The sequence below is a fragment of the Aulostomus chinensis genome, chromosome 9 (genome assembly GCF_037954235.1).
Source record: "Aulostomus chinensis isolate RoL2024-O1b breed Wild chromosome 9, RoL_Achi_v1.0, whole genome shotgun sequence".
Classification (NCBI taxonomy): domain Eukaryota; kingdom Metazoa; phylum Chordata; class Actinopteri; order Syngnathiformes; family Aulostomidae; genus Aulostomus; species Aulostomus chinensis.
The window spans coordinates 24,364,905-24,391,854 of NC_141328.1; the positions used below are offsets into that span (position 1 = coordinate 24,364,905).

The 26,950-nt window shown below is 42.8% G+C and overlaps 1 protein-coding gene across 4 annotated transcripts in view; it reads right to left on the minus strand.

Annotated features, from left to right (window-relative positions):
- The window catches only part of LOC147256451 (forkhead box protein J3-like), a 64,590-nt gene that overhangs the window by 11,039 nt on the left and 26,601 nt on the right, over positions 1–26,950 (minus strand). For 3 of the 4 annotated variants that reach the window (XM_086214439.1, XM_086214438.1, XM_086214437.1), the window contains exons 4-8: positions 17,964–18,038; positions 14,287–14,370; positions 7,548–7,649; positions 3,764–3,922; positions 112–325 (exon numbers count right to left, since the gene is read on the minus strand). In XM_086214439.1, coding sequence (XP_086070565.1) covers positions 112–325; positions 3,764–3,922; positions 7,548–7,649; positions 14,287–14,370; positions 17,964–18,038 — 634 coding nt within the window. The remainder of the gene's footprint in view (positions 1–111; positions 326–3,763; positions 3,923–7,547; positions 7,650–14,286; positions 14,371–17,963; positions 18,039–26,950) is intronic. The other variant, XM_086214440.1, reaches the window with a different exon arrangement.

Genomic DNA, 26,950 nt, shown 5'->3' on the forward strand with positions numbered 1-26,950 from the left:
CCTGACATATAGTTTTTTGTTTTTGGTGAACACGTGTCGGTGTCGACGTTGGACAGGCAAACATGAGCAGATAAACACTAATCCACAAACAAACTGGGGGCTGACACCCACCTTGCTGAGAGAAAGACTGCTCGAAGACGCACTTATAAAGGCTGCGGAAAGAAGCGCTGAGGTCCTCGAAGTCCGAGAAGCAGAGATGCTTGTCCCGAGACTCTGGGACGGGCAAACCGTATTGGGGCTGTGGGGGTGGAGGGGGAGGCGGCACAGGCTGGGCCGGCTGCTGAAGACTCAGAGACTGGGACGAAGGCTCAGAGTGGCTGCTCACCTTTTGACAGACAGTGAGGGAAAAAAGAGGGAGACGTTAGTGCTTCATCTAAATACATGTATGCATAACTAAAAATAATTACAAAACGCAAAGACGTTCAGCAAAAACTGTAGAGGCAGGTTCAAATTTCTGTGAATTTTCAAACAGCACAGCAGTGGCATATAAAAAAGTGAATGGCAGGGAGGGGGCCGGGTGTGTGACAGCAAGGACGTGGAGCTCAGTATGCAGATGGAATCATTTTTATTTGGACCACCTGTTGTTTGTGGAAATACATGTGTGACAAATATGAAAAGATTTGTGTTCCTGCCTCTCGTGTGCTGCTTCATTCAAGACTTTAATAATTATACACAAGAAATGCTGAGCCTTCACCAGCACACAGTGATTTGGTATCCAAAATTTGGAATTTTTTGATCGCATTTAATCTTTTCATCACCTTTAAAGGGGTATAACACATTTATTGAAGTGGAGGTCTTTGTACATGAGGCAGCCATTCATACTAGCTTCAATAGCTGTGGGTCAGAAAGCCGAGAGCAGCGACAGCTCTGTAGCTCAGCGTCGCAATGCTGTGGGCGGGGTCCAGCAGAGGGAAAAAACACATTTTGTCCACCAAATAAATGCTTCCCCAAAAAATTAAAAAAAAAAAAATCTATATCTGTGAATATTGTAGTCATAACATTTTTTCCAGCTCTTTCTTGTAGCAGTTCAGCTGTTTAACTCATAAAGTGCTGCTGTGGAGTGATACAGCATGTGGCAGGAGCAGTCATTGAGGATGTATTACAGCTAAAAACTGTGGATCCAAAATATGGGAAGAGGAAAGTAGGAAAAATGTTACAAATATAACATACATCAGATCTTCTTTTTTTTTTTTTTTTTTTTACAGAGAGAAAGATAAAACGTGTTTTTTTTCTTGCAGTACCCCATGGTCAGGAGTGCAATGCTGAGCTAGAGATGCTAAGCTAACACGCATTGACCTACTGAAGCTAAGACCTTTACTAGGATGACGACATCATACGACCCCGCTTCATTAAATATGAATCACTTTAAAGTGGTGAAAATATGGGATTTAACATATATTGATAGGACATGAGATACATTACACCAAACTTTAGCTGACAAAGACAATACATGGTTCCAAGGACAAGGAACTGAAATAAATTGCCTGTTCATTCCTTTTGAATTCAATATTTATCTAAAAATCTACAAAAAAATGCAATGAAGTCATCCAGTGCAGCAGAACTGTATCCTGTCACTCAGAATCTTTGATTCAAATGTCTATGTCTTCCTGTGAATGCCACCTGCCGTCCTCCACCCTCAGTCGTCTCACCCCAGCTGTCATCCTCCTCAACCTCCGCCCAGCACATACAAGCAATTTACATGACGCATCCACCTCCACCCAGTAATGGCAGCCTTTCCATCAACTATCTTTGAGCTCTCTGCCAGCGATGCCACCCGTAATCACCGTCAGTCAGGAGGGTATCACCTGCGCCAGGTAATGAGGCAGAACTAACCTAGATCCCACCGGGCTAGACCACAGGATGAGCTCTGAAACGATTGGAGGAGAAGGGCAAGGGGTGGAGGAGCTGATGCAGGGAGGAGGAAAACAAAAGATGGCCCCTCGAAATGAGAGGTTAACGAGATGAGATTGCACTGACCTTTGCTAATGCAGGTGGGAGGTGAGCGGGGAGAAGTGATTGATGGTAAAAAGGTGAGCAGCTGCTACAAGGGAAAAATAATGAACAGCTGCCATTTTTCAGCACTCCTGTAATTTTGGATCAAACGCTGTCGGACCGCGACTGGCCTTTCAAATGGTATTAGATTTACTTTGAAAGGACAGACACAAACACTTTGATAAAGATATTACAAGTCAATCAAAAGTGTCCATAATTAGACAAGATTGAATGGATGCTTCATGACCGCAGTGAATGGAGGGAGATACAAAGCATCATGGGTAATTTCAAGCACCTTGCCAGATGTTCATCCCCTGGGAGCTTCCAGAATGAACCGACGTGTAGCTTAGTGTGACATTTGATCAGATGGCAACATCCAAACACTGATCCGTGCAATATTTGCCGGGGGACTGCTGCTACATAAAAACAGACACACCCTCCAACTCTGCTCCTTTAGCACCCGCTCATATCCGTGCACTCAAGTACACAACAGACTCATCCATATGTAACCAAAGCATGCTAAATCTGCTCTCCAAAGAAAATGTATTTGCTTGAAAACTCTGAACAACAGGAGGGGTTCGCTGGTAAATGCAGTAAAAGCAGCAGACACCTTCAGTACTGACTGTAACTGTCTGGACCACTGAATGAATCATCCAGATTGTCAGTATCGAGTGAAAACAGAATGTAAGCTACAAATTCATTCTTGCTGGGAGATAAAGCAGAAGTGAAATGATTGGATACTTTGGGAAAAGAGGGACAAGGCACCGGCTGGCAGGCAGAAGTCCTTGAAGATGTATTTCATGGCTGGAAAAAAGATATTTTCATGAAACTGGGCTGTATATATACGCCTTTACGGGCCTTTTTTGAGAATAATGACCAGCTGTTACGTCTCCTGGTCTTTGTAAACCTGCACAACTCGATCCACCTCTGAACCAGCAGTGGAGGTAGGAACAACTCAGAGTCAACATGAGTGTAAAGGTAACCATCACTGCCCTCGTACTTCCAGGTGCGGGTGGATTTTATGCAGTGCATCCACTAGAGGCCAACTCAGGACGTTGCACAAAGGGAAACTTGAAGACATGAGGCCAAAGGCAAATCCGACTGTGGTCTGTGAGGGCATTCCATACAACCCCTTCCTCGGTTTTTCAGCTTTCTTTGCTGCTCCACACTGCCCCCCTGAGTTCCTGGGGGATTGCGCCGTTTATTCTGTTGGCTTTCTTGCACAAATGTGGATGGAATGAACGCAAAATAATGGCGGACAACTCCGTCTGTGTCGATTACTAAATGAGCCTGATTAGGGACAGCCGCTCAAAAACAAAAAAAAAATTCATGCCTACAAGTTTACACATCGTGCCTCTGTTGACGCGTCATCAGGTCAGTTTTAGTTCGTGACATGTAAACATACGAGGCCCGAGAATGACTGAGACGTTTGTAAGGCGTTATTGAGGAGTTTGAGTGTGCATATATTTCTGATTCAGAGAAAAAAGAGGAAGAGGACTGAGTTGTTTCCATTTGCCCAGAGGGTAAAAACCTTCAACGACCAGGATGCACAGGGGGTTTTTGTCCTCCAAGGCCACTCCCAGGCCCCTCACAGTGCTGCTGCTCATCTATTGATTTGGACAAAGAAGCAGAACTGGGTCTTTCTTCCTTCCTGAAACTCTGTAGCAAAGTGCCGCTGCATACGGGCAGAATTTAAAACAAAACACCCGTCAGACAGCAGACGAGCGGAGAGGAAACATGGCGCCACACATTCTACCCGCTTTGCGCTTACTGGTGTGAAGCTGTGCACGTTGCTGCCGCTGCTGACCGCCGTGTTCATGCTGTTGAGGTTGACAGACGCCAAACTCTGGTCCGACAGACTATTGCTCAGACTGCCGGCTAGACTCCCAGGACTCTCGCTGCCTTCAGCCTCTGGGTTGTACAACGCTACCTGCGCCGCACACGCACACACACACGCACACACACACACACACAGAGGAATCATGTAATAACACAGGCTATTAAACAGGGTCAATGCATCATAAAACCCCCTCAAAGGCAGTACTTCATGATTTTATTATTCCTGGTTGCCCATTTTGTCACTCTCCTTCGCTTTGTCCATTTGCCAGTTTATATAAAGTGAACATCACCCACCTCAAGTGGTCACCCATGCACCATTTACTTGTGAGACAACTAATGAGCAAATATGGAAATTAAAGTGCCGCTTGACTATATGTAAATGAGCTCTGCTGCTGCATGAAAACAACATAAACATGGAAATTTAGATTAAATGTCTTGACCCGCAGACCAAAACCCCCGTTTTATTTCAGTAAAAATTATATAAAGGAACGCATGTTTCTCTTCAGAGGATATGTTTATTTTCTTGTCGTGACAGATCACAAAGATTTGAAAAGCAGTGCCTCAGGATTATGTTGAATCACGCTACTCCTGTTATGTTTGACTGTCAGTACTTGTGAAGGAGCGTGTTGGCGTTACCTCCAGGCAACGTTTAATTGTATAGACAAATGTGAAAATACAACCTTCGGAGAATACTCTGGGGCAGAGCACCACCCTGCAGAGTGTCTTCCAGAGGAAAGACAAAATCTTTTCAATAGTGAGCTTTTCAAATGTTAATCCTGGAGCTTATCATCAGTATTTCTGGTTTTTGGTGAATGAACCTGCAACCTCGCTTTAATACAAGGAAATTATCAGGCAGTTTCTGGGGCATTTGATGTTTACATCAATGCATTAGAGAAAATAAAAACGACTAATGATCAAATAATGTTTCTAGGAAGGCTACAAGCACTGCGATTTCAGGAATTCCACGATCTTATCCCGATTTCCTGGAATCCTGTTACTGGAACATCTTTCAAAAGCACAGGAACTCTCCAAAGCAAACAGAACATCAGTGAGCAAACGTGTGATTGAAGAGGCTCTGACGCACTGCTGTGCCTGCAGGACGCCACCTGTCTGGATGTGGGAGGGTAACGCGCCGCGTCAGCAATATTATCATCAAGGTCCTCCTCTCCCGGCTCTGAATCATTGTGTTAATATTTATATTGATGAGTAAGACCAGTCAACTTGTAATTTGATGAGTGAAATACAGCTGGTGTCTCTCCACCTGCAGAGTTCGTCACGCCAAAACTGTCTCGAGAGAATGGTGTGACTACGACCAGTTGATATATGCACTATCAAACCATGCATTGTTGAACTCACTGGAATTAGCTGATTTTAAAAAGTGGTTGCAAGAAATGATCCCTTCATTCTGTGTAATTTTATTGTCGCTAGAATTTATTACTTTGACATAAAAACTAATTCAATTTTGATACCACAGGGAAAAATGTACACTGATTACTGAAAACTAAATGATTTTATTTAGCGCAGTGAACATTAATACAATTTTACCTGCCATTAATCTTGAAACCATAAAATGTAAATTTGACTTCAACGCAGATGAATCATGTGACGAAAGTCTGACCGTTGCTTCCTCCCTCAAGTGCAGATGTTTATGGAAAAAGCATGAGGATCAGGAGCGTTGATAAAATATATTCAGACTACAATCCATGATCAATTGTTAAGTGACATGTTTGTCTCGTTTTGAGCAAAACAACTTTATCACGTTGGAAATGTGCCAAAGTACAGACATTCCAACACCGGTGAAGATGTTAAAAAAATGTATTAAGGCTTTTATTAAAAAAGTAATAATAAATAAATAAACAAAAAAAAAATTTTTTTTTTTTTTTAGGTTTCAATTTTAACTGTCAACTCTTAAGTTTTTAATTAATTCAGAACAGTGCAGAACCTTAAATGAATTTAATTCCAATGCACTTGATTGCCTCGAGCTAGCTGATCATTATTATTATTATTATTGTTATTTGACTATATAATTCATGTGATGTCAAATAATCGTCTGATTCCCCGGGAGTTGAAAATATTTCTTACTAGCTACTTCTCTGAAATGGCAGTCACGACCTGTAAAAACAGAGAGAACGGAAAACAGAAGAAAGATGTCAAGTGCAGACCTTCACAGCACGTCCAGACCAAACACTCAGAGCTGCTGCCGCCGCCGCTGCTGCTTTTGGACAAATCGTCTCTTTATCTGCAGGTCAGCCGTCAAACTGTGTGTGTGTGTGTGTGTGTGTGTGTGTGTGTGTGTGTGTGTGTGTGTGTGTGTGCGTGTGTGTGTGTGTGTGTGATACCAGACTGGCATCAGAGGTCTCAGTTGCTGCTTGACCTCTGACCCTCACATCCAGGTCAGCTTTTTTTTTTTGCGTGTATGGATGTGTCACTGCATAAGTTTGTGTTTTAAAGTGAAGGCCCGTAAAAGTGGCCCACGTATCGATGGCGTACGAGGAAAACGGACAGGACAGCTCTATTTTTTTCATTGATTATCTAGAAGCAGACGTCAAATTCCCTGTCAGCTTAGAGAGTTCATTTATTGATGGTTTCTTTTATTGTTGCGTTTAGCTGGAGTGCATTTTTTCCACAGTGTGGTCCTGGCTAATTCATCTGTGCAAACCTTCATTCCACCTAGTTAACCCCAAATCATTAGATTTACAGAGATATACTTGCTGATACAACTGCATGTAATGTTTGTTCCTGAAGCAAAGGGAAGAATCTGGTGCTCAGCGGTAGTTTAAGAGGAGTCGAGCGCTTGCGGCCAACTCTTTGGCGTTGCAGTCAGTAAGCATTCTTGATACCCTGTAGGGTACCAGGGTGGAATGACCAGCCCCAGGCCGCACGGCTCAGGTCGGGGCCTTGTGATGGCAGCTTCCACTGCCAGTGTGAGGGTGAATGAGATGATACTGTCAAGCCTTTTGCGTGCCATTATTGTCTCAAGTTTTTAATATTTGTATTTTGCAAGCTAAATCTGTCTGCGAATGCTTCCATGTGCCACGCAGACATTTCAGCATAGAAACCATCAGAAAGTGTTCATGCGCTTAATTGTTTTCTGTATTAATTTCAACACCTGCACTGTAACATGACTCATCAAATGTACTTCTAATGTGTCTGGTTGTTTTACTTACTTCCGTGACGATTATTTTTTTTAATCTGTGGACGTGAGCTGCTGCGTTCTTGGCCGAATCATCCAGATCCCGATCTTAAATCTAGATCTCTAAAATCTACTTTCTGAATTCATCTTTTTTATGTGTTAAATTGCAACCATGTAGTCCATACTTCCAGCTTGGGGAATATGAATCATTTAACGCCGAGGTTACCACTTATTTCATAAACGTTGCCTCCTGCATAGCACAAGATTTGTCCTCTCTCATATTTCTTGCTATTAGAACACGTACAGTACGGACACGATTTTATGATGGTGCCTCTAAGCAGCTAAACATTTTCAGCAGTGTGTTTTTCTGTGAATCTCAAATGCAGACAGGTTGGGAATTACAGTCTTGACTTTGCACATAAATAAATAAATATTAGACAGGAGGAGGTGATATATTGCACACTGAGATACAAATGAAACAAATCTGTGGTTGCTGCTCTGTTTTGATTTTTTTTTTTTTTAAATAATGACTGATGGGTTACATGACTCAAGGTCTTCGCGAAGTGACTGGTTTGTGTCCTACCTTGTTTGTTACAGCATTGATGGCCAGAGTGGGCGACGCCCCTCCCGACATGATGCAGTCCATCCTCAGAGACTCCGACTCCAGACTGTAAGGTGTTGACGCCTGGATGGAGAGGGAGAGGACAAATGGACGAACGAAGGTACCCCCCCCCCCCCAAAAAAAAGAACATAGATGGTTGTTGTTTTTTTGTGAGATAATTCTATGTATGATTTAATGAAATTAATAAATTTGTAATGAATTAAAAAAGGTCTAAATTAACAACGCCTCCCGGAGATCAACAGCAAAAAGGCTGTTTTCATTTACGACATTTTGACATCTCACAGTGGGAGATGCAAACAGTAAAATTAATGATGGCTGAATTACAATTAGCTGCTTTGTTTGTTTCTGCATGCTGGCTCGCTATCACACTGTCATGACTTTCTGGGACACTTGAGCAGAACAGTCATTAATTGTATTAGTAACACCAGTGCTCGTTCTGCTACAACACGTCAAAATGTTTGCTGTGGAAAAGACCTGTGATGCTAAAACAGTGTTAATGCTAAATTGGCCACTTCAGCTAAAAACTCATCAACAGAAAAAAAAACAAAAAACTTGTATAATTTCCGATTTGAACTTCCCCTAAACCCCAAACATTATGTGTCTCACCACGAACAACTTGGTTTCAGCGGCATGAAAAGATTCAAGAGAGCTTTCCTGACTCAGAGAAGCAAATCTGTGAATTTTCACGTGACGCGTGCAAAACATACTACAAATACTGAGTACTGAAAATACTACAGCAGCAGGAACAGCTTTTCCTCTTTGTTTAAAGTTGAATGTGGCAAACACTCAGTATGTTTCTATGATGTCAGAATAAGATGATTCCAGGATGAGTTCGCTTGAAACTGGACTTTCAGAATGCATTAAAAACAAGTTAGTGCCCCTGAAATAATAACACATTGACTTTTTCAATTATGGCAAGTAAATGCTTCAGTCTACCCAAAATTGGTCTCGGTGTTCCGGCATTCAACCCAGAATTCAAACATTCTCATAAACTCCTTGAGTCAAATTTGGCACAAATGTTTACTGGGAATTGAGGGTGAACTGGTCCAGGTCCCCGTCTCCTCATGTGGACGTGACATCTCTGGAATGCCTTGAGGAGGAAATGTCATTAAATTTTGCCGCAAACATTCAGTCGACCTCAAGAATGACCTGAAAAGTTTTTTTAAGTAGTAAAAGGTCAAGGTCACAGTGACAGGTACACACTTGCACTGCAGTATTTCTATTTTTTTTTTTGAAGTATTTGAATTTAGGTGAACCAGAGGGGAGTCAGATTGCGACCAGCTATGAGGGGCATACCTCTACCTCTGGGAGACGGATGTACTTCAGTCGATATAGCAGTGCTTCCTTGGTCCAATTCATGGGCTTAATAGAGCTACTTTAGCCCGACGGCAGCTGTGCATGTAAACCCCCTGAATGTTTCCCTTACGCAAACCTGTTAAAAACCTCCTGCAGCAATGCTGAGTTGGTCATCTTTCATTATTGAGCTCAAAACGAATTGTGTAAATTCCTGAGAAGTCGGTCTGCGTCGCTGGTTCTGGCTTTTATTGGGTTAAACATAGCAATGTATCACATCTACATTCAAAAGAATTAAGCCTGGTTTAATAGAAGTGCCATTTTTTAAAGTCTTGTCTGTTAATAAATATGCATAAGTATTATAAATGCGATCTCCACTAATTAGAAATATGCAGACGAGGGTGACAATAAAAACGAGGGAGGAAATGAAATGTGACACAGGTTATGAGAAATGCCTGTATGCCGCAAGTTCATGATTACGTACGGAGCCGCCTGAATCACCAGAGTGCCTCAGGCTCCAACTATTTGAGGCGTACTTCATTTAAATTGCCGGACATTTAAGCAGCCTGGAAAGTGGACACATCACTTTCAGTTGATAAGATAAATCAAGGCATTCTCATACATTATTCAATGTCTTGTGCAGGCGTTCCTTTTTTCTGTTGTCCTCACAAAGAACTTATGGGGATATGACGAAGTAGTCAAAGATCAATGAGGGGCTAATTTGACACCCGGAAAAAGAAGAGGACGATATTTTTTCCCTCTTCTGACTCCTTTCAGGGTTCAAGGCTGCTTGCCTGCCTTCCCAAACTGCTTACAGTAAGAGGATTGGTTGGCAACAATGCAATCTTTAATTTATGATAAACTCCCAAGGAAACGGTTTCCAGTTCCCTGGTGGAGGCAGTTACAAAGAAGACAACAGAGAGGTGAAGAGAGGAGTGAGGAAGGCTCGTGGAGGAAGAGGTGGAGGTATAATTGAGTGGTGACAGACAGATAGATAGGCAGACAGAAAGGCAAATAAAGAGTGCGCTTAAGCTAGGGGCACCGGAGATGTTGCTACTAAACTCCACCGCCTGTCTACACATTCGTACAATACATTTATGCAGCTGACGTTTAGCCCTGCTGCCAACTTCAAATCTTCATTCGCACAGCCGCTGTCATCAGACGACTTAAAAGACTTTGACTGTGTCGCCAAGGTGCAACAAAACCCCGATGAAACAGTACAACATATTTAGCCTCGCGTTTTCCTTTTTTTTTTTTCCTCAAACAGCAACACTGCCATAAATCTTAGCACTTAAAACCTCCCTGTTTCTCTTTAGCCCATGTGACAGCCCGCAGTGTGTCTGCCAGCAGTGTAAGTGAGGCGTAAGAAAAGGGGTCGAAGGGCCCATCCATGTAAGACGAGATGACAAGGCTCTGAATTAATTAATGTTTGTAATAAAAAAAATAGTTGGTGAAGAAAATATGTCTAACGGCAGCCCGGGGCCTTCTGTGGTAATTAACTGGAACACAAGCCTAGAATACTCTCCCTCCGCTCCATCTTCTTCTCCTCGCAGCTTGACTTTTTCTTCTCTCCTCTCTCTCTACCTTGATGTCTTTTCTCTCTCGGCATTTTTTTCTTTGACCCTTCCTTTTCCTTACTCCTTAGTAATTTTTTCCATCTCCCCTCCTGTATTTTTTCTTTTCCCTCCAACAAGCAACCCTGATTGTGCACTTTGTGGCGCCGAGGCTGCCTGTGCTCCCGGAGAGGCGAGGGCTAAAGCAGGTAGACGGGTGAGACAGGGAGAGACAGGAGTGGCAGACAAACAGATACACAGACAGAAAGATAATGATCAAGACTCTGAAGCAGTGACAGAGACAAAGGATGAGGGAAACAAGGTTCTGCTGCACTATGATTAGTGTCTGCAAGTTTTTTTTTAAAGTGAAATGACAAAGATAGTTGGGTGTAGATTCACTGAAACCTCAGCGGGCTGGCGGCTGGACCAGAGATTTAGAGTATTACACAAAAACATCAGAGGAATCTAGGACGGATTTCTGGCAACAAAAAAAAAGAAAGAAAGGAATATAACACTACTATACCTTGATCAGCATAGAGACACCTGTAACTAAGAATCCCTGTATTTTCTCGAGTATAATGCGTCTTCTATATCTAAATGAAAAGTATCTGGAGTTAGGAATTGATTAATATTGTATTTCAAAGGCTGACACTGATTATTATTGTTAAGGTCAAGGAGGCCGATAATCGATACTTGAGCTGAAAATCAGCAGCATTGAATGCTTGAAAGTCAAGGCTAAAATTTACAGTGCGTCTTTGCAAAATCAAAGCGTCAAAGCAAATGAACGTGTTCAGAAACAACTGAAAAAAAATTCAGTGTAATTTTTTTATTTTTTTTATTTCTGGTTGAACATTTAAGTGCCTCGAACTTCAAGCAGGCTTTCACTTAAGTGAATAATAATAATAATAATAATAATGATAATAATAATCGTCGTCTTCTGCTTATTCATTACTAGTAAGGGTCGCGGGGGGGCTGGAGCCTATCCCAGCGTCAACGGGCGAGAGGCGGGGTTCACCCTGGACAGGTCGCCAGTCCATCACAGGGCCGACATAGAGAGACAAACAACCATTCACACTCACATTCACACCTACGGTCAATTTAGAGTATCAATCAGCCTCGTCCCCAAATTGCATGTCTTTGGACTGTGGGAGGAAGCCGGAGTACCAGAGAGAACCCACGCAGGAACAGGGAGAACATGGAGACTCCACACAGAAAGATCCCATGCCCGAGCCGGGACTCGAACCCTGAACCTTCTTGCTGTGAGGCCACATTGCTGACCACTTCACCACTGTGCAGCCCGATAATAATAATATTAATGATAAAAAAATATTTAAATTGCTACTCTCGACCTCCTTTCCTCTTCGTTAACTGTGTTTGAGCGGCGCAATAATTACCCTGTGGGACATACATTTTTCTGATTATGATCTGGTAAGTGATGGACGGGACTCAATGTAGGTGAAACTGTAGGTTCTCCTCCACATTGGAAAAGGGACCGGGGAAGTTTAGGGGTCATAATCTAGAGGTCACTTAATCCTACTCAACTGTCCTTCAATGATGACGCTTCAGTACATCCCTGGCTTAAGTTCTATTTCAATTCTAACATCAATTTATAATCTATTTTTTTTATGAGGTATCACCACACATTATTCAATCAAATCTGAAGTACTTGTATGTATTTCAGCAGGTGGTGGAATCAAATTTACTGATAGTTCTGCAGGTGAAATCATTTAATAATTTAGTTGCTGAAGAACTTGATCCTTCCAAAGGTTACAGCAGCATCTTTGAATAATGGATACTGTTTGTTCCCATTGATTGTAAGGTGACTGTCAACTGGGAGTTGTGTCATGTGTTGAGTACTGAATCTGTTTGTTTTGGAGGTTTATTGAAGCCAATAAGCTGCTAAGGATCTCGCTACATCGCTACAACAGAGACGTAGAGCGACAGAGGTGACAGCTCACCTGCGGTACATCGCGGAGCGCACTCTGCTCTGCCTTTGTATTCAGATCCTCAGGTTCATGACTGAGCAGCAGTCGCAATCTGGTGGGTTGATACAAGGTTACATATATTTTTAGCCTCCGCCGCTGTCAATCAATTTCCCAGAACCAATTTTCATCCCTACTTCTGTGTTCTTACATCTATTCTAAGCTTTCACCTGCTGTTTTAGCGGCATCTTGAACGCCTCTAATCCAGCATCCTGTGGTTAACAGACTCCCATGCAAGTCAACCCTACTTGAAGGGATATACAATGTACAAAGGTGTGGCATGTTGTGTATAGAAAATGATACGCGTGCTAAAGAAGACAGACATGCCCTCTCCAGGACTCAATATCAACCAAAAGACACAAAGATACCCCGCCTGTTCAATGCAGCCACGGCAAATGGCCATGATACATTTGAGGGCTTTGCTATTTTTGAGTCTTTTCAAAGCAAAACATCATTCCGCTGGGTTGCCACCTTTTTGTAGTCAGAGGTCTTTCAAGTCTCAGTGAACCCTAGAGTTTAAATTCCACCCCAGTCAGACAGATCAAAGGGTAGATACCAGACAGAAAGCAACCCACTGGTCCTCCAGGTTGGAGGTTAAGCATAGGGCTAACAATCATATCCCTGTAAAAGATCTCTGGTTAGAGGAATGCCACCGCTGCACTCCACGCCATCGGCACATCACACTGTCAGTTAGTAAGAACTTCCGTACAAAAGTGAAAAAGCGAAATGCTATAAAATAAAAAATGGAGTTGGCACCTCGGCTGGACCACCCGCCAGGCAAGTGTCCTTTCATGTCCATGATAAACGTAGATGTTTTGCGTCAGATGCGATGAATCAAAGTCTTCCTGAGATATCGCATTCAGCAGTTCATCAGGGGTGAACATTTGTGCCAAATTTGAAGTAATTCCCCAAAAAATGTTACCGACATGTCTTGAATATTACCGTAACAGAGACAAAATGGCTCATTCCAAACACAGACTGTTGAGTTGACATGTCGTTCCTCTTGTCGCACCAAAATGCCCAAAAGTGAAGCCCTGCAGCAATAATCAGCTATTCCTGGTTTTGTGTAAATAAGCAAAGCGTGATAAAAACTCGGTACATTTTTACAATTTTAATCTTAAAAATTTGATTTCACATTTTTACAACCTTGGTATATTGCAATAAAAAGAGTGGAATGTGCAGACAACCCAGGGATATAAAGCCTCCAGCCACCTGAATTTTTCACCCGTTCTGTGTCGTTTTTCTGTAACATTCGAGCAGTAGACAAATACAACCTCAGCAGCTGTGGAGTAAACGGTTTCTCTGGATGACGCTGTACTGTAATAGTATATCAAGCGTGGCGTGGAGGAGTGGTTAAGCGTTTTTGACGACGTTGTGCCTGGCTTGCCGATGACATCATCTCAGAGCGATGTGGCCCTCGATGTGCCGATGACAACAACGTCACCAAATCACAAAAATAACCGAACAGATTTGATTTCATGTAACATTTCTGACCATTTCGGTTGTTTCTGCTCCACCTTGGCGTCATCACCGTGAGAGGGAAAGAAAAGCCTTGTCGCACCAGCTTTCCTCTTGTATCTGCAGCTTTTCTCCATTATTTTCTGATCACGTGTCTGATCACATGAATATTTCCTCACACGATGCTCTCATTTGCCACTGGACCATTAAGCTTGTACTGGGACTAAATGGAGGATTTATTTAGGAATTTTGAAGCTACCAAAAAAAAAAAAAAAAATATATATATATATATATATATAAAGACAACTGGGGCAGCAAAAACCTGATGTAGCGAGTGTTAAACAACTTCACCGACGTCAGTTGAATACTAACTGAAGTTGGAGTGCTCTGCATTGTGTGGGTTAATGTTCTTACCCTTTCACCAGAGCGCGGTCTCTTCTTTGGCCTGCTGGGTGCTGCGTCCTCTTTAGGGTTGGTGTCTATGGCCCAGTAGGACCCCTGCAGAGTGACCCAACAGAAGACACAGTGAGGGCTTGGCCAGTGGTTTACACTGCTTTGTAGGTTTAGGTACATTTTTTTCATTATGTCTTATTTATTGTTTTAATAAGTGAGGTTGGGGAAAAAGTCCTCGGACGACCCCCTTACATGAAAAAATAAGGCATTAGGAGGAGGTAAATATAACACTGGATCATATTGCTGTAGCTTGTCCACATGGTGATTGTGTTGGCCTACTTGAATGTAGGTTTTGAATGAAAGAAGAACACGTGAGTGCCAGTAGCCTTTAAATATGCCACTTGAGTTCAATCAACTTACGTCTCACATCAACTCAGAGAACGAGGAAGCTAGTTTGGTCACCAGTGAGAAGTGTAATGCGACAAGAAAGACTGAGAAAGTGAGAAAACATACTGCCAACACCAACACAGTACTACAAGAGGCTGATAAGGTAGCTCAGAGGCCTGAACCAGGGGTGAAAAACAGTCGTTTTACTGTTAAAATCCAACATTTAGTAGACATGGAAAAGCTTCTGATCTAGAAGTTCTTTTATTACAAGAGGAAACGCAGCTTCCACTTATTGCTTATTTTCTTTAATGTGAACTAGTTCCGTTTCAGATTGGTCTCCACTCTCAAAGACCTGCCCCTAGTTTAGATCCTGTGCACGACTATCTCACTAGGAGTTGTGACTACTGTCCTATCCGTTTGGTTGTGTTTCGGGTGCGCTTGCACTGCGTTGCATTTATTTGCTGCTCTCATGATTTTAACCAGCAGCGTGTGGTCACTGTCCCTTTGGTATGTTCTTGATTTTGTATCTGTGAAAGATGCAGTACAAATAAACTTAGCTGATTTACGGACATAAAACGAACCCCGAGACCATTTCAACCAATTAATATCTCAACGTTTCACAAGTGTCTCTAAACAGAAAAATGTCATCCCTTACATCTAAAAATGAACACATCTGTTAGTTATTTCAGGTTTGCACCCAATTAGATTCCTCTCACTCATATTCGCTGTGGAGTCAATGTGACACAATTCCGTGTTTAATGTTCTTTTCGAAATAAGTCATCGATGTGACTTTTCTTGATATAATTGAGACGATTGGGCCAATACAAAATTCACACCATTTTATGTTTTCACGGTCCTGTACACTTTGGTATGCAACATTGTTCTTTGGGGTAAATTTGAGCATGTCTACGATGTGAAGTCAGCATAACCATCCCTTGAGAAGGCTACTCCACTAGGTTGCTCATTTTGGCAACAGACTGCAGGTCAAAAGGCACCATGGCTCTAAAATAGTGCCCAACTCTTGTGTCCGTCGTACTTTTTTGACAGAGATGGCAAAGCTGGCAAGATCGCAAGAAACCTGGTAAATTCCTGGGACTGTGGATGACTGGTCACCACCGTTGAGAAGCTCAGATGTGCAAGTTTCCTCTCTTGATTTTGGCCGCAGTATAATTTGTGTTTATTCACTCTTTGAGGATTGGAATCCGTAAGTAAAGGAGAGGAGTACTTTAACAATGTAGGTATAAAACCTTTAATCTATGGTTGTTTTATCTCCATGAAGCGTATCATTACTGACCTAACATTAAGGTACGGTGGCCGCTGACTGTGAACCTCACGGCTGCTCACAAGTGTTGAGACACGCCAAGTTAGCCGTCCCTGCTAACAGGACCTCACATTTCTGACAATATCTCATGCTGCACCACCATGGAGAAATGCAAGACAGCAGGCAACCCCAAACTGACCCGCCAACGCACGGCTGTTCTCAACCGCTGATCACCAGCGACGACCGCCTGCTTGCAGAAAGCCATCGAGTGACGAGGCTGAGCTAGCATGGCAAGTGGCTAGGCAAGTTATCTCCGGCTCACACCATAACGTGTTTACATAGAAAAACAAAACTGCGAAATGATTTTCTAAACAGCCACATTCAAAGGAGAGTACATCCGTGTCCTTGACAATAAAGTACTTTTCTGCAAGCAAGGATGAAGAGTTATGTTTAATTTGAAGGGCTATTTAGGGGGTGGTCTCAGTTTCTGACATGTAAAGTTGTGCAACAATTTTAATTACAATCATTTTTCAGAGGTTAAAATTGCTGGGGTCAAATTCACATCAAGAAAAAAAAATATGTGACTAAATTTGAAGATGAGGTCTAGTTTTGCAGCCGTTCATGCCGTTGTTTCCTTACCCTAGAAAATCCACCGAAATCCTTTTGATACTCAAAGTTAAAACACAGCAGCCCCCAAAATAAACAATGAGAGGAGAGGAAATCAATTGCTTTTAGGTCCTTGATTTCCTCCTGGTCTCTTTTTTTTTTTTTTCATTTTTCCTCTTCCCTCCAGAGGAGGTCCAACGCTGCCGACAGAATTCAGGAGGTTCATCTGGGCCACACACACACACACACACACACACACACACACACACACACACACACACACACAGAGCTCCTCTCTTAACATCCACCTCCCCCTCCCTCCCTCCCTCCCTCCCCACTTCCTACCTCCCTCATCTTTGCCTCTTCTCCTCCCCGTCTCTCAGTCCCACATCACTGAACAGTACACAGCCAATTAACGTTAGCACATGCATGATTTAGCTTCTCCCCTCTCTCTTTGGCTTCAAACATTCAACTTCTCCACACACAGATGACCTCCCCCAGTGTCGAGGTATCGACCACTTCCATCCAAGGTGTGAATTAAGGTGCTGGTCAGGTCCAAGTCCGGCTAATCAGGGGGGAGCCACTCTCTTTGTGTCTTTGCAGACTATGGGCCTCCACTCAAACCCAAGGATTTGGTTTGAATTATTTAAACCTTCTTCCCCTTAATTCATTTTTCAATGGCTCCTAAATCCCACAGTCTGAAGAACTCCATCCTCCCCAGCCTAAAAATAAATGAATATAGTTTGGAGTGCTCAATAGAAGGTTTCTGCGAATCAAAATACACACGTTTGAGCTTTTATTACAGCAGCTTCAACGGAGCAGCAAGAGTGATCACCTGTAATTATCTGATATCAGTGTCTGAACAATTTCTTCCATTCAGACCAAACAAGGGCCTGACAAATTGTCAATATCAAGTGGTTGTGGCAAGTTTGCTTCCTGACGACAGTGGTAGCGCATACCTAAATGTTCCTTCCAATATATGTGTTATGTGTATGTGAAAGAGAGAGAGCGATGGAGAGCAGGGTGAAATAGGGCCTAATAAAACATAACAGATGCGTGAATGGCCTTGCATCTGTAGGAGTGTCCCTACATAAACTTATTATTCATTACTCCCTGTGCCACATTATTACTTGGCAGAATCAACATCGGAAGAGCAGCTGAAAACAGAAAAGACGCCATTAAGCATTCAGCACAAGCAGTTATGGAGCTACAAATTGCTTTTAAGTGCCGACACTGTGTGTTTGTGTGAGTGTGACTAGGAACAAGTGAATATTGGTGACGCACTTAGGCACAACCGTGTGCACAGGACGACAGTCGCTGTTTGCCACGGCCACATTTGTGAGCTCGCGGAAAAAAAAAAAATCAGCTTGCACTCTCATTGTGTGCCACAACATAATTCAAGCTGAGCTTTTCAGTCGCGTTCCATTGTTGAGGAAATACTTACTTTTCCAGGGTCGTCTTTGGATCGAGGCACTTTGAGAAAACACTTGTTCAAGGACAGGTTGTGTCGTATAGAATTCTGCAGGGAAAACAGACAGTGAAAGAATGATTGCAGGGGCAGGAAAAGACCAGAAAAAAAAAACAGTTCAAGAGTAACCCAACACTAAACCAGTTTTACAAAAAAATAAATAAATAAATAAACATTTTGCTGTATATAATGTTTATCACCTTCGCTATGGGGGTTGTGTTTTTACCACGCAGAAATAAGCAAAAACACAAGCCGATTTTACCAAAAGCTGGTGGAGAGGTTGACAAAGGGAGGCTGTATTCTGGGCTAAGGAATGCTTCATTAAGCCGTTTTTCTGAATTAATATGCTTTCACGCAAAACCCCAATTTTTTTTTTTGTTTTTAAATTCAGAACATAAATTTTCTAAGAGTTAAAAAAAAAAAAATCAGCTCTGATTTTTGGTATTGAGTGAGAAGCCGTCAGTCACCCATACGGAGCGAAGTCCTCCTCAGGGCTGTAACGTACCAGTTGATTATCAACGGATGTGCCTCATCCACGCAGGTGAGTGAGAGGTCCTCACTGATGCCTTTACAATTAAAACTGTATGTTAATTCAGGGAAACTGGGCCAATTATTTTCAAATGAAAAATGTATCTCATTACTTCAGAAAAATGGGGCACAAATGAACAAGAATGAATTCAAATTTATTTTCTTAGGTGCATGTAATGTGTTTCCATAGCTTAACACGATGAAACCTTGATTTTTCTCTCTTTCAGATCAGCGTCAGCAGAGTGCCCCTCTTACAGTTCCTGCAGCTCTTCACCCTTATCCCTTGAAGGCAGTACATTCTGCTGTCTACACCAGTGACTCTAACCCTGGCCACCATCCACACATACACGTCCATGTTTTTCAGCTTTTAATATTCTATTTTACTTTGATTATAGTGCTCTGGAAGTTTGCATAATGAATACACTTAAAATATTTCATCTTTATTAAATGTTTGTTTTCAGAGTTGGACCCCTGGAAGACTCACTGGCGTCTTCTAATGGGAATCCTAATAAACAAGAACCGCACAAAGTTGAAGACATTTAATGAAACTCGTCTTTTTGCCTTCCACACTCAACGCTGTTTTTAAAAACAAACACGAGGCACAAAAGGTAGGTAGAAGGTGTATCAGAAAAGAAAGACGAGGGGGAAAAAAAAGACTATAAAAACAACAAAACAAGGTCTGACAAAACTGATAATTGGGAATCAAAAAAAAAATTCTGTTCCACAAAATGATGCTGACTTTTTCCTGACTTTGTTCGAGGTTTTTTTTTCTTTTTTTTTCTTCCCCTTTTGTGAAATGCAGGATAGGTATAGACATCTGGGCTCCTGAAAAGTATGTAAAAGTAAAGAAATCGCTCTCCTTTTGTTTACTCCAACTTACATCACAAACCGCTGCTCTGGAGCAGAGAAATGTATCGTCTAAATTCTTTAGTTTCATGATGGTGTAGCCTAGTTTTGCATTAATTAGATGAAATACAGTTCCATTATCCCTCCATGTAGCTGGAGAGCTTATTACAGCAAATCAAATCTGGCATAAAGCAATAACGTGGCGCTCTATCATAGGCAGAGCAGACGGCAGCCTGATACCCAGCACGAGAGCTGCAGACACACAACAGCAGCAGCCCACATTAGCTTGACATTAGCTACAGCAGTTTGTGAACTGCATTCCTGCTCTTGTCCGTCAAACAGACCCAAAAGCACATTTCTAATATTTCCGCCCATTTATTCTTAATTCTTTTAATTGACTTAATAATAAAATAATCAAAATTAAAGAACTGACAGGATATTCAAGGATTATTTTTCACTGCAACACAGAATAACATGACACTCAGTAACTGAGAAGGGACACTACCCCTGTGAGATGGATGGTCATCCTAATCTGGGAAAAGGCAAAAGTAGTGCACTTTTAAGCCTGAATAAGCATTTATAGCTTTGATCAGCATTTCAGTCTTGGGTCAAATGACTCTGCAGCAGACAGGGTGTTTATCAGATCGGTTCCAATCAGCATTGATGAGACCACAAAACCCGGGTGGCCGGGACCCATAAACGTCATTGGTCTGAGCTCCACTATCAACAATATACACAGAAGGATGAAAGCTCATCGTCTGCTCCAGTAACTTCCATGACATTTTGTTGTCTAAGCCACAAATTCAACCCAACCGTGTTCAAGCAGCGACGCTCTAACGTCGTTCAGTTGGAGGGGTTGGAAAAACAGACTCTCCTCCATGCTGCTTTTACTACATCTACCAAAGTAAACAAGCCCAAGATACTACATTCCAGTACTGTTTTAACAGCAATCCTTCTTTCTGGAGCGATGACTGCTTCTGTGGCGTTGAACGTGATGCACCAGGAAAAAACTAAAAGGCACCTCTTCATCTCCTTGCAATGGAAACAGGATTAATCAGATTTGACTCGTGTGTTTACCCGTTAAATAAAACCAACAAAAAAAAAACTGTGTACATAGGTGTGTGCAGTGGGACGTGGATACAATTTAGTGTGTCAAGCTTAGTGCTTGACCAATAACTCAAGACAACATTTAAGTGAGGAGGTTTGGTCTGCCTGGTGTGAAGCATTAGCTTTTGCTAGTACATAGTTAGCAGCATAGGGAGCTGGAACTCCCTCCCTCCCGATATCTGCAATTCCCCAACCCTGGACACTTTCAAAGCACCTCTCAAGACCCACCTTTTCTCCCCATCAGTCTCAGTTTGCCTTCACCTCTCCTTTCACCTACCCATTTCCCACACTTATGTAAAGCACCTTGGGGACTTTGAAAGGCACTATATAAACACAAGTTATTATTTTTTATTATTCTATTATTTTGCAAGCACTAGTCTAGAACACTTTTAGCTTTTGCTAGCACGCTGTTCATAAGGTCTCTCCAAAATACAGTATAAAACTTTGAGTGAAGGGCGGCTGGAGCATGGGGTCTTTCTGTGGGGAGTTTGCATGTTCTCCTTGTGCCTGTGTGGGTTCCTTCCGTTACTCCAGCTTCCTCCCACAGTCCAAAGACATCAAGAGGGGACGGGGTGGACTGAATACTCTGAATCAGGGGTCGACAATTAAGTTTGGTGTGGGCCAGATTTTTTCCAAGCCATTACATGGTGGGCCAAAACCAAAATAATGGCTATTAAAGTAAGTCTTACATTGTCGGAGAGGGTGATGACATTTGCAGTGACGAGCAGCACATCAGTGTGTGTTTCCATGTTTACACTCCACCTCCACACATGCACAAACTCTCCTCCGGAGCTCCGTTGCCTCTAGGCCTGCTTGCAACTTCTTCAGGGGCTGACTGATTGATGATTATTAGAAGCACCTCACTTTGTTATCAAAGAACGGGGATTATATTAAGTAAGGTTAAGGTTCCAGGCGGCCATTGCCACAAAACACGGCCATTGCCACAAAAGACGGCTTGTTCTGTTGCTCGGGTTGGCCAGCTTAGAGTGCTGGGACAACTGTTGGCCCGCTGGGGGGGTGTGCGTTGCACCCTGGGCGGCCCCTGTCTCAGGTGTTGATACAGCCTTAGGTGACATCACTGTTCAAGACAGACTGTAGCAGATTTCCACCCAATGGGAGCCATGGAATTTGGGGGCACATTTCATGACCAGGTGCTCGTGCAAGTTGGGTGTGCCAGTTAGCTGGCTTTTTTGACTTAGCAGGTTCTTTGTCTTAGCAGGTTGTTTCTTTGTCTTAGCCAGCTGGCAACACATGGTAATCAGGCTTTGGTATGTGCATGTAGGCCCAAAGACAGTCCATGGTTCAAATGTAGGCCTCTTTGTCTGAAGTCTGTTGGTGAGGCACAACACCGGGACAGCAGCACTTGAACTGGGGCAAGTTTCTTCCCATCATACAAATCCCTTTCCATCCCCTCTGCGTCTTTGGCAGCAGGCCATGGGATGGAGAGCTTTGGCTCCAGTTTGGACAACAGTTTGGTGTTGATGTACTTCTTGGCAGTGTCCATGCCGTTGCCGGGTCTGGCCACAGCATCTCCTCCTCCTTGATCCATGTCAAAATCACTGGGTGCGGGATGACTGGGCTCTGGATCATCACCAAAAAGAACCTTTGCAGCCTTAGTGACAAATATACCCACAGGGTAGCCGAGTGTGAACGTGACTGATCTTAAGGAGTTTGTTCAAATCCCTAATTAATCAAACTGGAATGGCCAAACGTCAAATTTTTCCACTCAGTGACTGTTGATGCAATTCTGATTGATAATTTCTAATACGAAGCCTTGGTAGGTGGTATCCGGACCAATAATGCATGGCAACATAGTGAGAGGTTGACCTACCTGGAATGTGTAGCCTGTTAGCCTATGCTAGCACACCTCTAGTCTAGCATGTGGTCTCTCCAAAATCCACTGCAAAAATTACTTCTTTTTTTTTTTTTACCAAATCAATCCATATCCCAATTTTTTTTTTGGAAAAAAAAAAAAGAAGCAAAACAGGATTCTTGCAGACAGATCATAAATGAATGAACTTTCTGTTGATTTGCATGCATGAACAGAGGCGTAAAACCTTATCCAACCCTGCTTCTTCCTCTTGGCCAACAGTAGCAAGAGGTTCCAACCAGTCTGACTCTGAAAGTTTTATAGGAGACTGAAATGGCGAGCATTGAGTGATTTGGCGCAGATGTGAATGCGATCTTGGTCTTTGGGTATTGTAACATGTTTTTTAAATATGTCAACCGCCCAGCCATGATGCTTGAGCTATAAGGGTGTCAAATGGAAAATCCTCCATTTTTGAGGCATGTAACAACATTTACTACCTCCTACTGCTTGTGCACAACAGGAGAGAGAGAGAGCGAGAGAGAGAGAGAGAGAGCGAGAGAGTAACCTGACATGAACCTATTCTCCCTCCAGGCTCCCGTTCTCCACTCATCTGCTGTTGCTAATTAATACCACTGGGGAGGAGGAGGGGAGAAGAGGAATCTCTCTGCTCTCTCTTCTCCCGAGTTCTCTCTGCTCAACACCGGCTTTGTTTCACCACTTTCTCTCTCCCTGTCTCCAGCATATCATAAAAGCCTGGTCCACCTTTACCTCTACGCCCTGTCTACAGAGAAAAGCTCCAGCAGTTAGCGGCTGCTCTACTTAGCAGGTCACTGGCTGTTTGCGGCCGTCCATCAAGGAACTGCATGACAGTTGGGTGATGAAAAAGGCAAGGCTCGACTGCCACCAGCTCAGTACACAAAAACGGCAACCATCTGTTCCGAAAACTTTCCTGTAGGACGTGGCGGTGGATCATTAAGAAGCTGCCGTCACTTCAGCAGTCTAACTTTATTACCCTCTACCTGCTGATCCGTTATTTAAACACATTAAATTTTTTTTTTTTTAACAAAGCAGTTTTTGTATATCTGTGCATTATTTACAATATCTAGATGTCCAACATACCCTCTTCTTTTGGTGCAATGAAATAAAATTGATTAAATTCCTCGCATAAATGGAAATAGTAGATATCCATGTTACACAGAACACTTCAGCATACCACTCGATACTGTGAGGGAGCAATAAAGGGAGTGAATAGAATGCATTTCCGAATGAAGGTTAAATACTATTGTTGTGGTGTTTATTTGTACCTGTAACTCTTAAATACCCTGACACAATGTCTAAGATATGATGTGCCGTGCCTCTGTCCACCATGTTCCAGCTTTTAATGGCATTAAATACCTAATTGATAAGAATTGATTTGTAAAACATCAAAATGATATTATCAAGATGTTTGAAGTCTTGGAGTCTGAAGCAATGTGAGCAGGTCTGAGATAATGTTTCATAATGTAATGCTAATATCCAAACAATATTAGCTTAGCACATGAACATGCTAAAATGGGCTAATTGTGCATCGGAGTCTGGTTATGTCGTTAATTTAGCATGTCATCTCATCACAAAACAGCTGGATACATTAGTTTCATAGAAATCCATCACACCGAGGAAAGGTTCGAGTAATCAGGTTATATCCTCTGGGCTCCATGATTATCTTAGCCGCATGTTCTGACTTCAGTCTGGACCAATATGGCTGGTGGACCAACGTCGCCATCTAGAACCATGCAACTAGACTGACTGGAGATCAAATCAATATATGACCGGGTTTTCTGAATATTATCTATTTACTACCAGAAATGCCTGTGGATTGACGGGCGGGGCGGTTGGTTATGTGATGTCACACATCGTGAAGCCTTTAATCATTGACTTTAATCTCAGAATTAATAAAGTTGAACAAAGGTTAATGTCATCTGCAGTTACAATATGATCCCTTCTACCCATCACTCTGATCGTTTCATGTGAGGAGCTTTTCTAAAGCAGTCACAACACACAACACAACATTCATACCCAACATGCACACGCATGATCTCAACACTGCTGCAAGGACAGTGTGTGTGTGCGTGCGTGTGCGTGTGCTAGTTAATCCTCATGTTGTGGGAATGTAAATCTGTTTATAAAGTCACATTGTGAAGTCTCATCTACTTTTTGGAGACAAAAGGCAATGAAGTAAATCATTAATCATTAAGACATTCGGCCCAGGTCTGCCTGTCACACATGGATACATAAACACCTTCTTTGCTGCACGTTACAGAAACACGAATCTCATCTCACTGAATGGAACTCGTCATCATCAATAAATGTACTGATTAACAGAACTGTGAAGCAAGATAATGAGATTCACTGCTGTGTCCTCCTTCCACCCACTCCTCGCCCTGCCTGATTAATGAGCAGGGTCATGCCCTTCCTGCCCAGTCGCTGATGGATCACAGTCATACACATCCTTAGTGTGTCCATGTGTGTTTGTTTGAAATGACAGGTTCAGCAAACCCATAAACAAAAGTCATTTTTGCGAGGGATGCACAATATTATTGAAATGCTATCAATATTGGAAGATATTGGCTTCTTAAGACTTATCATATTGAGTAAAACTGCCGCCCATATTACTAACTGATAAAAATAGCAGTAGGCTTCTATTTTCTGGACTGAACGCTCTGGAGTGAGCGAGCTGACCCCGCTGAGACTTCAGGAGACTCCCTGACGGAAGGCGCCGTGCTCCCATGGACCAGCGAGAGGGCAGAGACTCCTGTTTTTCCAGAGATGATGTTAGAGGCCGGTCTTGACAGCTGGCGAGAGGAAGAAGAATGAAAGCGGCTGTTCTTCACACCTCTGAGTCTTCGTAGGGGCTAAAATGGAAGGTTTTTTATGAGTGCTGGAGGAACTGCAGTATTACAGGATGTACTGGTGCTCCTGCAGTACTACAAGAAGTACTAGAGTACCTGCACTAGTCATTGTTGACTTATGGGACTAAGATGTATGTCCTACCTGTCTTTTACTGTATGTCAGCACCAAATGTGGAAAAGAATTTCCTCCCTGAGGACAAACAAACTATCCACAAATCTATGTGCTGCAAAAGCCCCTGATGACATCATAAGTTCCTTTTGTCTGCACAAGTGGCCACTGCTTAAGAGGAGACAGAGCGACTGGCTGATGGTGGTCTTGAGGAGCCGCGGTATTTGTGATGCCACAAAACCAATCTAAAATCTGACTTTGATCTCAGAGTTCTGCAAAAGTGGTTGCACTTCACCTAAATAATCAGCAACCAGTCCACGCCGTGGGATATGTGCACCACAACTACGTGGAGTTAAGGAACTGTGCTTGAGAACTTTGGCAAAAAATGTAAATAAACTGTAAAAAAAAAGTATGCCTTGCTAGTCACTGTCCAGGCATAATGTGAGCTCATCCTGTGCAGCACGGTAGTGCAGTGGATAGCATTGTCACCTCACAGCAAGAAGGTTGCTGGTTCGAGCACAGGGTTTTTTTTTTTTATGAGGAGTCTGCATGTTCTCCCTGTGCCTGGGTGGGTTCTCTCCTGGTACTCCAGCTTCCTCCCACAATCATGTCAAATGAATGCAAACGGGGACGAGGCTGATTGGACACTCTAAATTGACCGTCGGCGTGGCTGAGAGTTTGAATGGTTGTCTGTCTGGTGACCCGTCCAGGGGGAACCCCGCCTCTGGCCTGAAGGCTGCTGGGATAGGCTCCAGCCCCCAGTGACCCTTAACAGGATGAGTGGTAGAGGTGGATGGCTGGATGGATGGATGGAGATCACACTATATTTGGTTGTGAAGAGCTCTCACTCCATGAAAGGATGGAAAATACTTTGCATGTGAAATGCCAGAATGAAATCATCCTCCTCATCAAAGATGTTCATCTCCAGTAGGGCATTCATATGATTCAGTTCAACATCTTCCGGCAGTTCATGGGCATCATCCATTGTCTCCTCTGCACCCATGTCGGTCTGCCACTCCTCCGAGTGCTCGGTGTGAAAGGAGCTCTCCCAAGTGTCCACTTCGAGTTCCTCCAGGTCAGATTTGTTGGCCTCTGGATCATGGAGCTCTGGATTGTACCCAAAAAGAGACTTTATAGTCTTGGTGACATACATGCCTACAAAGTAGCCGAGTGAGAACAGCACCATGTTGGTTTAATAGACGTTTGTTTGAAGCCTGACACGATAAGGCAGCAACGAGTTCAGTCACTCAGTGACGCTCACATACGATTGTTGGTGGTTTCTTATGACCCTTTAATGTGTCATTCTGACATTTAGTCAGTGAGCAAAATCTAGACACTAAGATGAGGGTCATTGATGTGGCAGTGAGCGGCTCAGCCAACATCACAGAGATCCCAGGGGTCTCCATGGGAAACAGACAGACTTCCAAGTGCATTAATGGACTTACAGGCTCCCAACAGATAAACGGGGCACCTCAGTCAGAGGTATCTGACTCCATGTGGATTATAGGGACCGGCCAAAATATCCGCCAACCGACACATCTGGTTATCAGCCTATCGCAGATAGATTTATCATATTGGTGCGTGTGTTTTCCAAAATGTGCCAATATCAATCAACTTTCTTTTTACAGCCTATAAAATGCAGAAAACAATGACCAAGATGATCTAAAAAAAAAAA